The sequence below is a fragment of the Marmota monax genome, unplaced genomic scaffold (genome assembly GCF_021218885.2).
Source record: "Marmota monax isolate L192 unplaced genomic scaffold, Marmota_monax_Labrador192_F-V1.1 WCK01_AAM20220418_F8-fsc00002, whole genome shotgun sequence".
Classification (NCBI taxonomy): Eukaryota; Metazoa; Chordata; class Mammalia; order Rodentia; family Sciuridae; genus Marmota; species Marmota monax.
In genome coordinates, this window is record NW_026693571.1 from 44,638,502 (window position 1) to 44,653,396 (window position 14,895).

Consider the following 14,895-nt stretch of genomic DNA (forward strand, 5'->3'; position numbering starts at 1 on the left):
GTTGGATCTTCGTGTTAGTCAGCTTCTCTTTACTTTGACCAAGATACCTGACAGGAATTGCTCAGAGGAGGAACAACTTATTTTGGCTGGAGGCTTCAGAAGGTTCAGTCTGTAATCAAACAGCTCCAAGGCAGAAACATCATGGCCGGAGGGCTTAGCAGAAGAAAGCTGCTCAGCTCAGGGCAACTGGGAAGTGGGGAGGGACCAGGATAAACCCCTCCAGGGCGTGTCCCCAGTGACCTGCTTCCTCCAACTAGGCCTCACCTCCCAGCAGTCCATTCAGCTCTCAGTGGATTAATCCAGCTAATTAACCCATTGGCTGGATTAATCCACTGATGAGGTCAGGGCCCTCATGATCTAGTCATTGCCTAAAAGCCCCACCTCTGGACCCATGAGACTTTGGGGTCTATAACGGACCAAAACCGTACCAACCTTGCCCTTGGTCTTTCTTTATTCTAATTTTTGACATCCGCTCTAACATCTCTACGCTGGGGAATATCTTAGGCTGACCCTCGTAAGAAAAGAAATGGAAAGAAACCCAGCATCTGGGAGCCGTTGCCAGATCTGCACACATGCACTTGTAACCAAGAACATTCCACCCAGAGCCAAGAACAGAAGAAAAATCCCTTGTTTGTTGTAGACGTTGGCATTGATTTCTTATGGCTTGGAGGAGCTTAAATGAGACTTGTGGGTTAGTCTCTGCGCTCCCACTAGCTGGGTAACCCGGGGAAGTTACATAAGACCTTTCAGCCTCACTTTCACTTATATGTGAAAAGAGACCATTGAACAAGATGGTCTTTAAGGTCCTTCTGGAACTAAGGTTGGGACAGGCTGGAGACTTAGTTACCTACCATGGAGACGAGACGGTTCCCAACCCTGTGCAGGGTGTAGGGTGCCCTGGAGGGGGAGGGGTCTTGGAAATTATTGCTTCATTTTGTCCTCATGAAAATGGAGTTGGATTTGAAGGTGTCCTAGTCAAGCAGAGTTTGACAGAGCTGCCTCCCCAACACTAACAGCTGACTGTGCTCCGTGGAAGCTTTTGGAGACGTACTGGGGGTTCATCTTCCCAGGGCCTGTGCATGAACTGAGACATGTGCCCTGGGATCCCTAGGTTGAGGCGCATTGTCCGTCACACTGTACCTTGGCCAGTTAGACCTCATCACCATGGATGAGGGGCCTCGGTTCACTATAAACGGGAAGAACTGAGATGCACGGTGCAGAGTCGAGGGGGTTCCCCTAACATTCTGCTTCTGTTTTTCCAGCTGTACTGGGGGATAGAAGGGCTCGCTTCTGCACACCCCTTTGCTTCATCGAACAGAAAAACTTAGCAGGGGGTGTAGTTCAGTGTTTGGGCATGTGTGAGACCCTGGGTTCAATCCTCAGCACCACCAACAAGATAAACGACCCAAATGATGTTCAAGGTGGGAAAATAGAGAGAGAAACATCCGATTGCATAACACCACGTAACCAGGAGTTAATGGGTGTAATTTATGTATATTTCAGGGATCAGAGTGGTGTATGAAAAGAAAATTAAGGAGACGAAGTCCTCTGAGACTCTGAATAAAAAAAGATTATCATTAGACAAGTATTTTGTTTGAAAAGAAATGGAAATCTAAAGTATACATTTGCTGCTACTTTTTCTTAAATTAATGAAACAAATACTAAGGGGTATGAGATTACAGATGAAGAAAATCCACATTTTTTTTTAAATGCCTGTATTCTTCTCTGTTTGGGGACTTTGGAACTGATTCAAAATCAGTTACTGATATGTATACTTTTCTGTTTTATATATTATGTGTCAGTAAAAAATTGTCAAAAATCAAATTCCTTGATAATCTAAAAGAAGGTTGTAAGTTTTCTTACGCAGAACAAAAGAAGATAATTAAGATGGAAATGTGGAAATGGGTTCAGCTGGCTGCACACATTGCTGCTGATAGTGAATTCGGAGAGGTCCTCAAAGAGTGTTGGGGTTTGGGAAAAAGCTTGTCAAAAGCTAGAACCTAATATCCAAAGTCCTGAGCCAAGAGTTGCCACAGGAGGGGTTTTCAGTTAAGAAAATGAGCCAGCTAACCGTGGCTAAAACAAACAGGGATGTATTTTCCTCATAAAACAAGAAGTCCAGAGGTGGGTGATCGCTAGCATTCATTCAGCTACAGAGAAATGCCATCGAGGACCCTGAGCTCTTTCATCTTTCCTTCACTCCATCCTGGCAGTTGGATATCATCCTATCCTCATGCTTCATATTCACAGAATGGCTGCCACAATCCCAGACATTTCTTCTGTGATCAAGGCAGGAAAAAGAAGACAACCAACATCCCATCATATCTTTCCTTTTATCAGAAAATCCACAGGCTTTAGCCTTTTCATTGACCAGCACTTTAGCACATAGCTGCCCTAGCTGCCTTCATAGTAGGAGAGGGCAGGGAGAAGGAAAGTTGAATATGGCCATTGGGTTAACCCGTGTCTGCCAGAGAGACTGTCTTAAAGAGAATCAACTTGTGGTTTCATGCTGTTGGGAGGAAATAAGAATATAAAATCTTTGGGAGTATAGCACAGGACTGCAAACCTTTCCACTAATAGAATCATAAAAGCACCTCTCTGGAGTGGCGTTAAAATGCCTGTTTGGAAGGCAGGTAGCTTTATATTTCCCCCTGAGTTGGTGATAGACCTTAATTAATGCTGGTAAGTTCCCAGTTGTGCCTGTGTCACTTGGACCCTTTCATTCAGTCAGTCATTTATTAAACAAATTATACTAAGCACTGATAATGTATCAAGTTCTGTGCTCATGCCAAGGGTCCACAGATAAATCACAGAGCCCCATCTCCCAGAGACTTGACAGTCTACCAGGGAAAGCAGGCCAGAGAACCTCCATAGGAAGCCCTGCTGCTTGTTGTGCTGTGCTGTGTGCTTTACGTTATATTGATATGTGTAGATGATACGCGAGATGTGTTAGTCCACTTTCCATTACTATAACACAATGCCTGTAATGATCAACTTAAAAAGAGGTAAGGCTTATTTTGGTTCACAGTTCCATAGGTTCCAGTCCATGGTCAGTTGGCCCTGTTACCTTGGGCCTGTGGTGAGGGACGCATGTGGAAGGTAAGTTCACAGGGAAGCACCCTATTCCACACATGGCGGTCAGGAGCAGAGGGTCTGGGTTCCAGTATCCCCTTAGAGGGCATGACCCCAATGACCTAAATGCCTCCCGCTAGGCTCCACCTCCTAAAGTTCCATTGCCTCTCAGTAGTGCCCGGAGCTGGAGACTAAGCCTTTAATCGTGGGCCTTTAGGGAGCATTCAGTCTCCAAACTGTAGCATTAGGTGAACAAATAATAGACGGGGCAAAGTGGTGCAATGGAAGTCTTTCTAGAAGGGCTTCAGGGATGAGGAGGGGAAGTTGATTCTAGGGAACTGGAGAAGCTGCATTGAGGAGATGGAATCTGAGAGAGGCCTTGAGAGCAAGTCGGGTGGTGTGCAGAAGTGGTGGTGTGGGAGCAGCTGTTGGTGGAAGAAGAGTTGATTTAAAAGCATCGACGGCTTAGAAGGAAATCCTTGGTTCCCACTCTGACCAGCGACTGGGTGATGGGAGGAGGCTGGTGTAGGACAGTGGAGGACCTCAGAAGCCACAGGAAGGCGTTTGGAATACAGGCAAGACATGATCAGACTTGTGCCCCAGGAAGAGCTCCGCGGAGCCTTTGAGGGGAGGAGGGGCTGCAGGAAGGCTGAAACTTGGCAGCTGAGACGCTGTTTGGGAGGGTTTTGCAACAATCTTGGTGAGAGATAATGACTCGATTAAAGTAGAAGGGTTCTCTCTAGAAAGATCTCTGAGATGAGATGGGCAGTTTGGGTGACCGCTTAGATGTGCTGAAAGAAGGAAGGGGAGACATCAAAAATGATTCTGAGGTTTTCACGTTCATTTGGGTGGAAATGGGGCAGAGGCACAAGTCTGGTCCTGTCTGGCCCTGGGTTCCAAAGTTCTCCGAGGCCAAACGCCTTCCTGTGGCTTCTCAGGTCCTGTCCCTTCTGAGATAGGGTCAGATGGCCTTGCTCCTACAAGGGGAAGGGAGACAGATTTGCTATGGTTGATGCAGACATCAGAGGGGATGGGAGCCACCCCGGACAAGGCTTGGGTCTAATGCAGGGCTGAGGTGACCCATTCTAAGAGCCCTCACCAGGATACCTGCTGGCCTCACACTGAGCTTCCCGGATGTCATGGATTTCTAGGCCACGAAAGGAACGGACTTCTGTGATGCTTCAGCTTCTCCAAGTACATGACTAATACTTGAAAGAATTATTAAGAGACTCCTTTATTTTTAATTGCGCCTACTTGTTGGGTCTGTGACCCAATTAATTCCTTCTTGCTGGGAAAGTTTTCAGAGACCCTGTACCCTCTTGACCTCTCCTAATCATTATCACTGTCGTCCTCCTTTGAAGTGCTGTTTTGATTGCACACTTAAAAGGAGCTGCCTGAAACACCCTCTCCTGTCCGTGTGGCTGGCATGCCCACTGCTTGGGCTCGAGGACCTTGTCTGAGAGTGGCTCTTGCCTCCAGAAGTTCACCTGGCCCGCGCCTCCCTTTCACCCTGCCTTCCCCACAACCCCACAAACCCCTTGCGTTTGAGTCCCTCATCCTACCTTAATAAGACCAGCTCTTCTCCCCGAGGCCCAGAGAGCGAGTTTTAACAAACACAGATCAGTCAACAAGTGTGTGTTATCAGTGTGGGGCTTGCTGGCAGGAGCCTCCCGGCAAACAGAATTGCAAAGTCTCCAAACACAGGTCCCTATTTGGTGACGCCATCTGGCAAATCTTCATTCAAATGAAAATCGATCCAGTTACCCAAATACAGGTGGAAGAGTGTGTTTGGGAAGCAGTTTTAGCCAAATTGTGTGAAGTAAAGTGCTTTTTCCTGCCGTTGCCTCTGACCAGTGGTCTAAGCATTTCCGTCGCTTGGGTAAAGGACAAGACACTAACTCAAAGCGTCTTCAAAGGAGGCCCGGATGAGTGTCCCCTTGGACATGTCCCCTTACCTCTTGTTGGCACTGCCTCCTGTCTCCTTAGGTCACTGCAAAAGGGATGTTTGTAAATCAGTTCATTGAGAAGTATGGACAGGAAAATGGGAGGTAATCCTGCAGATGGTAAGGAAAAAAGGAAAACTTTTAGTATTTTTAAAAATTTTTTTTTAGTTATACATGGGCACAATATCTTTATTTTGTTTTTATTTTTATGTAGTGCTGAGGATCGAATCTAGTGCCTCACATATGTGAGGCAAGCACTCTGTCACTGGGCCACAACCCCAGCCCAAGAAAAACTTTTTAAAATGGGAACTTTTCATGTCCACTTATCCATGGCTGTGAGTCATGTGCAGGTCACTCACCAGTTTCCTAAACACTGGAGACTATTCTAGAAACCATAGTTGTGCACTCTTGCACGAGGGAGTCTTGGGTGGAGCAGTACGTGGTGACCATCCCTGAATCTGCTTAAAACAAGTTCCTGGCTAAGAATTTTTCCCAACCCAGTACGTAGGACAAAACTTTCTCCGTAAAGGGCAGTATGAGATGGGACTTTTGATATTTGCACTGGAATCTGAGATTTAGAAGACCTTTATTTAGTATCTTGAGGCAACAGTTTACATTTCTAAGATTTTAGCATGCAGTTCAACCATTCATTCAGAAAGTATTTATCGAGTGCCTATGGTACACTGGGCACAATGCTGTCAATCACTTGGAGATTGGGTCAGCTAAAGACTTGGGAGTTGTAATCCACTGGCCGCCACCTCGCCTTTCACAAGTGGCCTCCTCAGAGACAGGAAATGAGCATGAGGACCAGCTGTGGGTCTCGTGTACAGTCACGAACCGCATCCACTGGGAGAAGGCCTCTGCCATAGCCCTCAGGGTTGACCAAAATGAAGTTCCTCCCTGCTGCCCTGTCCCTTGCTCATGACTCTTTATTCTCTTCACCAGAAACAGAAAAGATAGTCCTGGAGGCGGGAAACGGATTGCCATCCTGGAAGTTCAATGACCAGCTTTTCCCCTGCGACGTGTGTGGGAAAGTGTTTGGCCGACAGCAGACCCTGTCCCGACACCTCTCGCTGCACACAGGTGAGCGGCACCTCCCTGCCACGTCCTCCTGACTGTCACCAACCTCTGAAAGAAGTCGAGTTCCCCTGAGAGAAATGGTTCAGGAAGTGGAGGAAAGGTGTCCACCCCGACCTCCGGGGCCTCATACCCAGCATGTTGAAGCAAGGCCCAGGAAGGCTTTTCTGTTTGTCCTGGGAAGTTCACTGAGCTCCAGGGAGAACCGAGGAGGAGACACACACATTTCCGCATGCCACGGGACAATGCTGAGCTCTGCAGCAGGTGGACCGTCTCCTCTCAAAGGTGCTGGGGAAGAAGAGGCATCACCCCGTCCTAGGGGTTTCGTCTCATGGTGGAACAGTGGCGAAGGGGCCACCTTGGTCTTTTCAGTTTCCTGAACATTGGAGACTATTCTAGAAACCATAGTGTGCACTCTTGCACGAGGGAGTCTTGGGTGGAGCAGTACATGGTGGCCATCACTGAGTCTGCTTAAAACAAGTTCCTTAAAACAAGCCCTCATTTACATTTTTTTTTTCACTAAAAATATAACTTTATTTTTTTTCTTTTTTTTAATTTAATTTTTTTTATTATTAGTTGTTCAAAACATTACAAAGCTCTTGACATATCATATTTCATACATTTGATTCAAGCAGATTATGAACTCCCATTTTTACCCCGTATATATATTGCAGATTCACATCGGTTCCACATCCACTTTTTTACATACTGCCAGACTAGTGTCTGTTGTATTCTGCTGCCCTTCCTATCCTCTACTATCCCCCCTCCCCTCCCCTCCCATCTTCTCTCTCTACCCCATCTACTGTAATTCATTTCTCTCTCTCATTATTTTTTCCCCTTTCCCCTCACTTCCTCTTATATGCAATTTTGTATAACAATGAGGGTCTCCTTCCTTTACCATGCAATTTCCCTTCTCTCTCTCTTTCCCTCCCCCCTCTCGACCCTGTTTAATGGTGGTCTTCTTCTCATGTTCTTCCAACCTCATTTACATTTAACAGTAGACAAATAATGGGTGATTCTAAGAATGGGGGAAAGGAGCCAAATTCACAAAGAGTAAAACAGGAATAAACAATAACATAACCAGTAAAAAAATAGTGAAGACATAATTTCACTCTTTATTCATTCACCAGGCACCTGGGCTGATTCCATAACTTGGCTGTTGTATAGTGGTCTGCTATAAACATTAGTGGGCATGTCTCACTATAGTGTGCTGATTTTAGTTCCTTTGTTTTGTTTCTATACCAGGGATTGAACCCAGAGGTGCTTAACCACTGAGGCACATCCCCATTCCTTTTTATATATTATATAGTGACAGGGTCTCACTGAGTTGCTGAGGCTGGCTTTGAACTTGCAGTCCTCCTGCCTCAGCCTCCCAAGCTACTGGGATTACAGGCCAATAATAGGAAGGAGATGACCACGAAAGAGACAACTTCACTTAAGTTTCATTAAGAAAAGCAAAGGAAGAAAATGTGTCCAAAAGTAGGAAAGAAAGAGCTCCAAAAATTCTCTCAGATGAGTTCTTTCTCACCTTTTGAGAATCAGAAATTCCAAGGTTATTAAATCCTTCCCAAGTGACAGGAAAAAGAGAGAAAGCTCGCAGTTCAGTTTAGGGAGAAAGTGTAACCTTAATACATAGCAAAGCTCAACAGCCTCACTGACTTACACAAATGCAAAGATTCTAAAGGACTCTGTGTAATAACCTGTGCTGTAGGACTCCCCCACCCACACTCCCCTGCAGCACCCTTCAGATGCTGGGGACCACCTGTGATAACGGTGATGCTTAGTGTGGTGTAGAAACACCTTCTTTTCCAGGTTCTTCCTGTGATGTAAACAAGACAGGTATTTTCTTCTACCCAAGCGCAGAAATACCAAGTCAAATGAGGGATGGAAAGGGAGGCTGTGCTGTGGTTCTTCACTGCCTCTGTCTGTACAATGAAAGCAAAGCCCTGCTCCTTGTACGTTAATTTGCTTGATTAACCAAATGAATTCAGAATGCCACTCTGGAAATAATCCTGAAACATTAGTCAGTTTTATGAGAATTTCCATTAAGAAATTAATTGAAATTTTTTATTTTATTTATGTTAAATGAAAATGTCCAATTAAATTATTATTTTATACAGGTCATTTTTTTTTAACTTTAATTTCATTAGTTGTTATTTCATGTTTGACCCAGGCCAGGAGCTTAGGGAAAACGATGGGCCTCTCTTACTCTCCAGAGCTGTGAATGTTGATTTTGTTCTGCTGCCGGGCTCCGCACCCCACACTGACACATAGGAGCACAAGCGCGCGCGCGCGCGTGCACACACACACACACACACACACACACACACACGGTACCCTTTAGCCCCTGTGGGGCTCACCTTGTCAGGAAGAACTCCAAGGAAGTGTCCCAGGAGGCATATGTGCTGTCCCCAGGTTGTGTGGCCCATCAGCCCTGCAGTGTTACGTTTGGCTTCCATATTCAGCGTTGCATCTGTATTTGGTTAGTCGCTACAAAACCCCGAGTTTCAGGCTTGCTCAGAGGTATGGCCCTAGGAGCCCCTCTTTTATCTTTGGGAGGATTAATACAGGCACAAACTGCTGGGTGCTTGAGACACTTTCTATTCCAAGGTGTGACCTTTGTCCTCGTTTGACCTTTGTCCTCTCCTTGGTGCACTTCAGTGATCTCTTGCCAGGGGTCCGAGATTTCATTTTTTGAGAGCAGTTTGGGTTTATTCCTGTTTGTTCTCCCCCCAGAGGAAAGAAAATACAAATGCCACTTGTGCCCCTATGCTGCTAAGTGCCGTGCGAATCTGAACCAGCACTTGACTGTCCATTCTGTGAAGCTGGTGAGTACAGACACCGAGGACATTGTCAGCGCCGTCACCTCTGAAGGCAGTGACGGGAAGAAACACCCTTATTATTACAGGTGAGTTGAGGACGAGCACACTAGTGGGACCTCCCAGACCCCATGTTTTCAGGCTCTCAGCCAGTCTTCCCCGGGGCCTGTGTCACCAAGGCCCTTGTCTCAATCACATGCACATCTTCATTTGAATACGTTCTTTGCTTAGCCCCAACCCTGTGTGGCAGGGACTCCTCTGCAGTTTGGCCTAGTTGAGTTAATTGAAAGAGAAGGGGTCTTGGAGGACCTCTGTGGAACGGAGCTCCAGAGAGTGGCAGGGCTCTGGGATGATCGGCTCTTGGGTCTGTGTGGTCCCGAACTTTGTAACCGAGCCCCTTGCTGCCGCCTAAGAATTGCAGGGAAAAAAAATGAGGAAAAATAAATCTGAGAACCCCGAGGACAAAATAGCTCAGAAGACATCACATATTGTCCCTTGGTTATGTGCCCTTTAGTCCCAGCAATGTCACTCTGCTTCCATAGTCCAAGGTGAATCAATATTTGGTTCAGTCACCATAAAACCCCAGGTATCAGGCTCGTACCAAATGTTGCCCCGAGATATCGTTGGACACTTGCTTTGGCAAGGCGTTTCTGAGGCAGGGTGGCTTCTATCAGGAGTAATCACGGACAGGACTGCCCGAGGTTTCGCGTGCCACAGGACAACCTGTGTGTGCTTTCCTTGCTGCGCAGGAAGGTTTCCAGAGCCAGAGAGAGGCTCCGGGGTGTGCAGCACACTCCAATTTTATCGGTGGACCAGCACCACTAAATACCTTGGCTGCACCGCCCCACATCTCTTTGCCCAAAGGAATCAGTTAGGCGATGTGCAGCATCTGGAAGCTGTAGTTTTTAATTAACTTTATGATTATTTAACATCATCATAGCGTGTATGGGATTGTTACATTATGCTGGCACCTAATCCGTTTGGCACAGTGACCACTTCAGAGGCATCCCAGGAAGCAGAAGAATTTTCTAACATGATACCTTTTGGTGGAGAGAAAATGTTTTTGTGAAACTAGTTTTTGTGCGCACACTACATGCACACACTACACGCACACACGCAGCACACATAGGAAACGTGTCTCACTCTCCCTCTTTCCTTTTGTCCTTTCGTGTAGCTGCCACGTGTGTGGATTTGAGACTGAGCTCAATGTCCAGTTTGTCAGCCACATGTCACTCCACGTGGACAAGGAGCAGTGGATGTTTTCCATCTGCTGCACCACCTGCGACTTTGTCACCATGGAGGAAGCGGAGATCAAGGCTCACATTGGCACCAAGCACACAGGTGACCACTCCTGTCAGTCCTTCTCCCCCTTCTGCATCCCTTGCACCCCAGACTGCCTGCCACATGGCAGAAGCATCCTTGCTGCCCCGAGACCTTGGCATTTCCTTCCATAGAAAGTTAGTCACTACAAAGTTTCAGGCTGTCCGTCCATAGAAGGAAGGACTTTTCCAGAACATCTGGGCCACATTGCCCCGCAGTCACAACGTCATTGCCTGGCTCGGCCTGGGCCTCACTGATCTGGAAGATGCCCGGGTTTGGATGCTTTTTGAGAGGTGTGAGCCGAGTCCTTGTACCGCGTCTTCTTGCTCATTGTCATACATAGCGGTCATTGAGGTCTTTCCTTGCCCCAGGCTTGTGCCTTTGCACACTGGATGCCATTTGAACCTCTTAGCAATGCTCTGAGGTGAACATTATTGTTACCGCAAATGCAGAAGGAAGAACTGAGGCTTTACGGAATTCCGTCCAAGGCCAGCAACCTGGACGTGACTTGAGCAACTCAGCCCAGGACAGTTTTCCTTCCACAGCCTGCTTTGTCCCACAAAACACCTGGCAGAGCTTTTATTAAACCTTTCTGTTTCTCTGTGCCAGGGCACTGAGCACCTAACTCTGCAGGCTCCGTTCCCTTCCAGAGGACTCATAGCCCTGACACTGTCCATAGTGACATATGGCACCTCTGTTCAAGGGCAAAGATAACCAGAGTCTCCTGAAACAAACCTAACAAGACTTGGCCGGCACTCGCCTCTCACTGGAGCCTCTTGCCATTCTGGTTAACTTCTTCCATTTAATGATGTTAACATTTTGACTTCACCGTGCAATTAGACTCTCACAAGTGATGGTTACAAATGACACCAGTGTGGAGTCATTAAGTGAGAATGAGGAAGACCTCCCCCCGCAACCCCACGTTTGTGGTGCTTAGGAATTAAAAGCTGATGCTGCTAACTGCCAGCCCCGGGTGTTGGGTCAGCCCCTTACATCACCGGCTGCTGGAGGATTCCGGAAGGGGAAGTTCCCTGACAGTCGTGCTGACAATGAGCATGGCCGATAAGGAGTTCTCTGTGCTTCTTTGGCTGCTTTGGCTCAGTGGTGCCAACAGCAATAAAAGCCTGTTTTTGTCAGTAAACTGAGCAGCTATGACTTGGAGGTCTGCAGAGAGTCATTGTGCTGAGTGAAAAGGTGCCATTTTTACAGTCGGCTGTCTGACCATAACCACATTAGCACCACGGGCAGCAGGTGAGCTGGGAAACCCACGTTGAAGACAAATTAAATTCAGAGTTTCTGGAGTGGCTCATGGAGGGAAAGGCCAGCCTCCTTCTCATCTCCACTGGCTTCAAAGAGACTCTTTTTTCTGTGAAACCTTCCTTCTTCAACCCTCTTTACCCCAACATATGCCTTGGTCTCCATCCCGGAATGCTCTGCAGCCCTCTCCACCCTCCCCCCCACCCCACCTCAGAGAAACTTAGTGGCTGGAAGAGGTGGGCTTAGCATCACTTACTCACATTGTTGACTGGCCAAAGCAAGCACGCTCACCTCCTAATTACCAGAAGGCACAGAGGGCAGATCCTGTTCCCTCTGGAGTGGCGCAGCTCCCTGCCTAGCTGGGGACAGTATTCTTACTTGTTAATACAGAGAGCCAAGACCAAAATTCCTTAAAGAAGTCTCTTTTGTTATTTACCAAAAGCTTTTAATGCTGCTACTATTAGAATAAGATTAGAATGTACTTTTTTATTTATATATGACAGCAGAATGCATTTCAATTCTTATTACACACATAGAGCACAGTTTTTCATCTCTCTGGTTGTATACAACATATATTCACACCAATTCATGTCTTTATACCTGCACTTCGGATAATAATGATCATCACATTCCACCATCATTTCTTTTTTTTTTTTTTTTCTCTTTTTTTTTTTTAATTTTTTATTGTGGGTTGTTCAAAACATTACAAATTTCTTGACATATCATATTCCACACTTTGATTCAAGTGGGTTATGAACTCCCACCTTCACCCCATACACAGATTGCAGAATCACATCAGTTACACATCCATTGATTTACAAATTGCCATACTAGTGTCTGTTGTGCTCCGCTGCCTTTCCCATCCTCCACCCTCCACCCTCCCCACCTCTCCCCTCCCCTCCCCTCCTCTCTCTCTACCTCCTCCACTGTATAACCCTGAGGGTCTCCTTCCATTACCATGCAATTTCCTTTCTCTCTCCCTTTCCCTCCCACCTCTCATCCCTGTTAAATGTTAATCTTCTTCTCCTGCTCTTCGTCCCTACTCTGTTCTTAGTTACTCTCTTTATATCAAAGAAGACATTTGGCATTTGTTTTTTAGGGATTGGCTAGCTTCACTTAGCATAATCTGCCCTAATGCCATCCATTTCCCTGTAAATTCTATGATTTTGTCATTTTTTAATGCAGAGTAATACTCCATTGTGTATAAATGCCACATTTTTTTTATCCATTCGTCTATTGAAGGGCATCTAGGTTGGTTCCACAGTCTTGCTATTGTGAACTGTGCTGCTATGAACATCGATGTAGCAGTGTCCCTGTAGCATGCTCTTTTTAGGTCTTTAGGGAATAGACCAAGAAGGGGAATAGCTGGGTCAAATGGTGTCTCCATTCCCAGCTTTCCAAGAAATCTCCATACTGCTTTCCAAATTGGCTGCACCAATCTGCAGTCCCACCAGCAATGTACAAGTGTACCCTTTTCCCCACATCCTCGCCAGCACTTGTTGTTGTTTGACTTCCTAATGGCTGCCAATCTTACTGGAGTGAGATGGTATCTTAGGGTGGTTTTGATTTGCATTTCTCTGACAGCTAGAGATGGTGAGCATTTTTTCATGTACTTGTTGATTGACTGTATGTCCTCCTCTGAGAAGTGTCTGTTCAGGTCCTTGGCCCATTTGTTGATTGGGTTGTTTGTTCTCTTATTGTCTAATTTTTTGAGTTCTTTGTATACTCTGGATATTAGGGCTCTATCTGAAGTGTGAGGAGTAAAGATTTGTTCCCAGGGTGTAGGGTCCCTATTTACCTCTCTTATTGTTTCTTTTGCAGAGAAAAAACTTTTTAGTTTGAGTAAGTCCCATTTGTTGATTCTAGTTATTAACTTTTGTGCTATGGGTGTCCTATTGAGGAATTTGGAGCCCGACCCCACCGACTGTAGATCATAGCCAACTTTTTCTTCTATCAGACGGCGCGTCTCTGATTTGATATCAAGCTCCTTGATCCATTTTGAATTCACTTTTGTGCATGGCGAGAGAAAGGGATTCAGTTTCATTTTGTTGCATATGGATTTCCAGTTTTCCCAGCACCATTTGTTGAAGATGCTATCCTTCCTCCATTGCATGCTTTTAGCCCCTTTATCAAATATAAGATAGTTGTAGTTTTGTGGATTGGTTTCTGTGTCCTCTATTCTGTACCATTGGTCCACCCACCTGTTTTGGTACCAGTACCATGCTGTTTTTGTTACTATTGCTCTGTAGTATAGTTTGAAGTCTGGTATCGCTATACCGCCTGATTCACACTTCCTGCTTAGCATTGTTTTTGCTATTCTGGGTCTTTTATTTTTCCATATGAATTTCATGATTGCTTTCTCTATTTCTACAAGAAATGCCGTTGGGATTTTGATTGGCATTGCATTAAACCTATAGAGAACTTTTGGTAATATCGCCATTTTGATGATGTTAGTTCTGCCTATCCATGAACAGGGTATATTTTTCCATCTTCTAAGATCTTCTTCTATTTCTCTCTTTAGGGTTCTGTAATTTTCATTGTATAAGTCTTTCACCTCTTTTGTTAGGTTGATTCCCAAGTATTTTATTTTTTTTGAAGATATTTTGAATGGAGTGGTTGTCCTCATTTCCATTTCAGAGGATTTGTCGCTGATATACAGGAATGCCTTTGATTTATGCGTGTTGATTTTATATCCTGCCACTTTGCTGAATTCATTTATTAGCTCTAATAGTTTCTTTGTAGAGCCTTTTGGGTCTGCTAGGTATAGAATCATATCATCTGCAAATAGTGATAATTTAATTTCTTCTTTTCCTATTTTGATGCCTTTAATTTCTTTCGTCTGTCTAATTGCTCTGGCCAGTGTTTCGAGAACTATGTTGAAGAGAAGTGTCTGTGTTTTCATTTTCTCTAAGAATTCTTTAATTTCTTCCTTGATTTCTTCTATAACCCATTGATCATTCAGTAACCTATTGTTCATTCTCCAAGTGATGTATTCTTTTCCCTTCCTTCTTTTATCGTTGATTTTCAGTTCCATTCCATTATGATCAGATAGGATGCATGGTATTATCTCTACTCCTTTATATTGTCTAAGAGTTGCCCTGTGACATAATATATGATCTATTTTTGAGAAAGATCCATGTGCTGCTGAGAAAAAAGTGTAACTGCTTGATGTTGGGTGGTGTATTCTATATATGTCAATTAAGTCTAGGTTATTAATTGTGTTATTGAGTTCTATAGTTTCCTTATTCAACTTTTGTTTGGAAGATCTGTCCAGTGGTGATAGAGGTGTGCTGAAGTCTCCCATGATTATTGTATGGTGGTCTATTAGACTCTTGAACTTGAGAAGAGTTTGTTTGATGAACATAGCTGCACCATTGTTTGGGGCATATATATTTATGATTGTTATG

The 14,895-nt window shown here is 45.2% G+C and overlaps 1 protein-coding gene across 7 annotated transcripts in view; it reads left to right on the forward strand.

Moving 5' to 3' along the window:
* The window catches only part of Znf827 (zinc finger protein 827), a 168,100-nt gene that overhangs the window by 138,059 nt on the left and 15,146 nt on the right, over nucleotides 1-14,895 (forward strand). For all 7 annotated transcript variants that reach the window (XM_046458961.2, XM_046458964.2, XM_046458963.2 and 4 more), the window contains exons 9-11: nucleotides 5,961-6,098; nucleotides 8,829-9,000; nucleotides 10,086-10,252. In XM_046458961.2, the coding sequence (XP_046314917.1) occupies nucleotides 5,961-6,098; nucleotides 8,829-9,000; nucleotides 10,086-10,252 (477 nt within the window). The remainder of the gene's footprint in view (nucleotides 1-5,960; nucleotides 6,099-8,828; nucleotides 9,001-10,085; nucleotides 10,253-14,895) is intronic.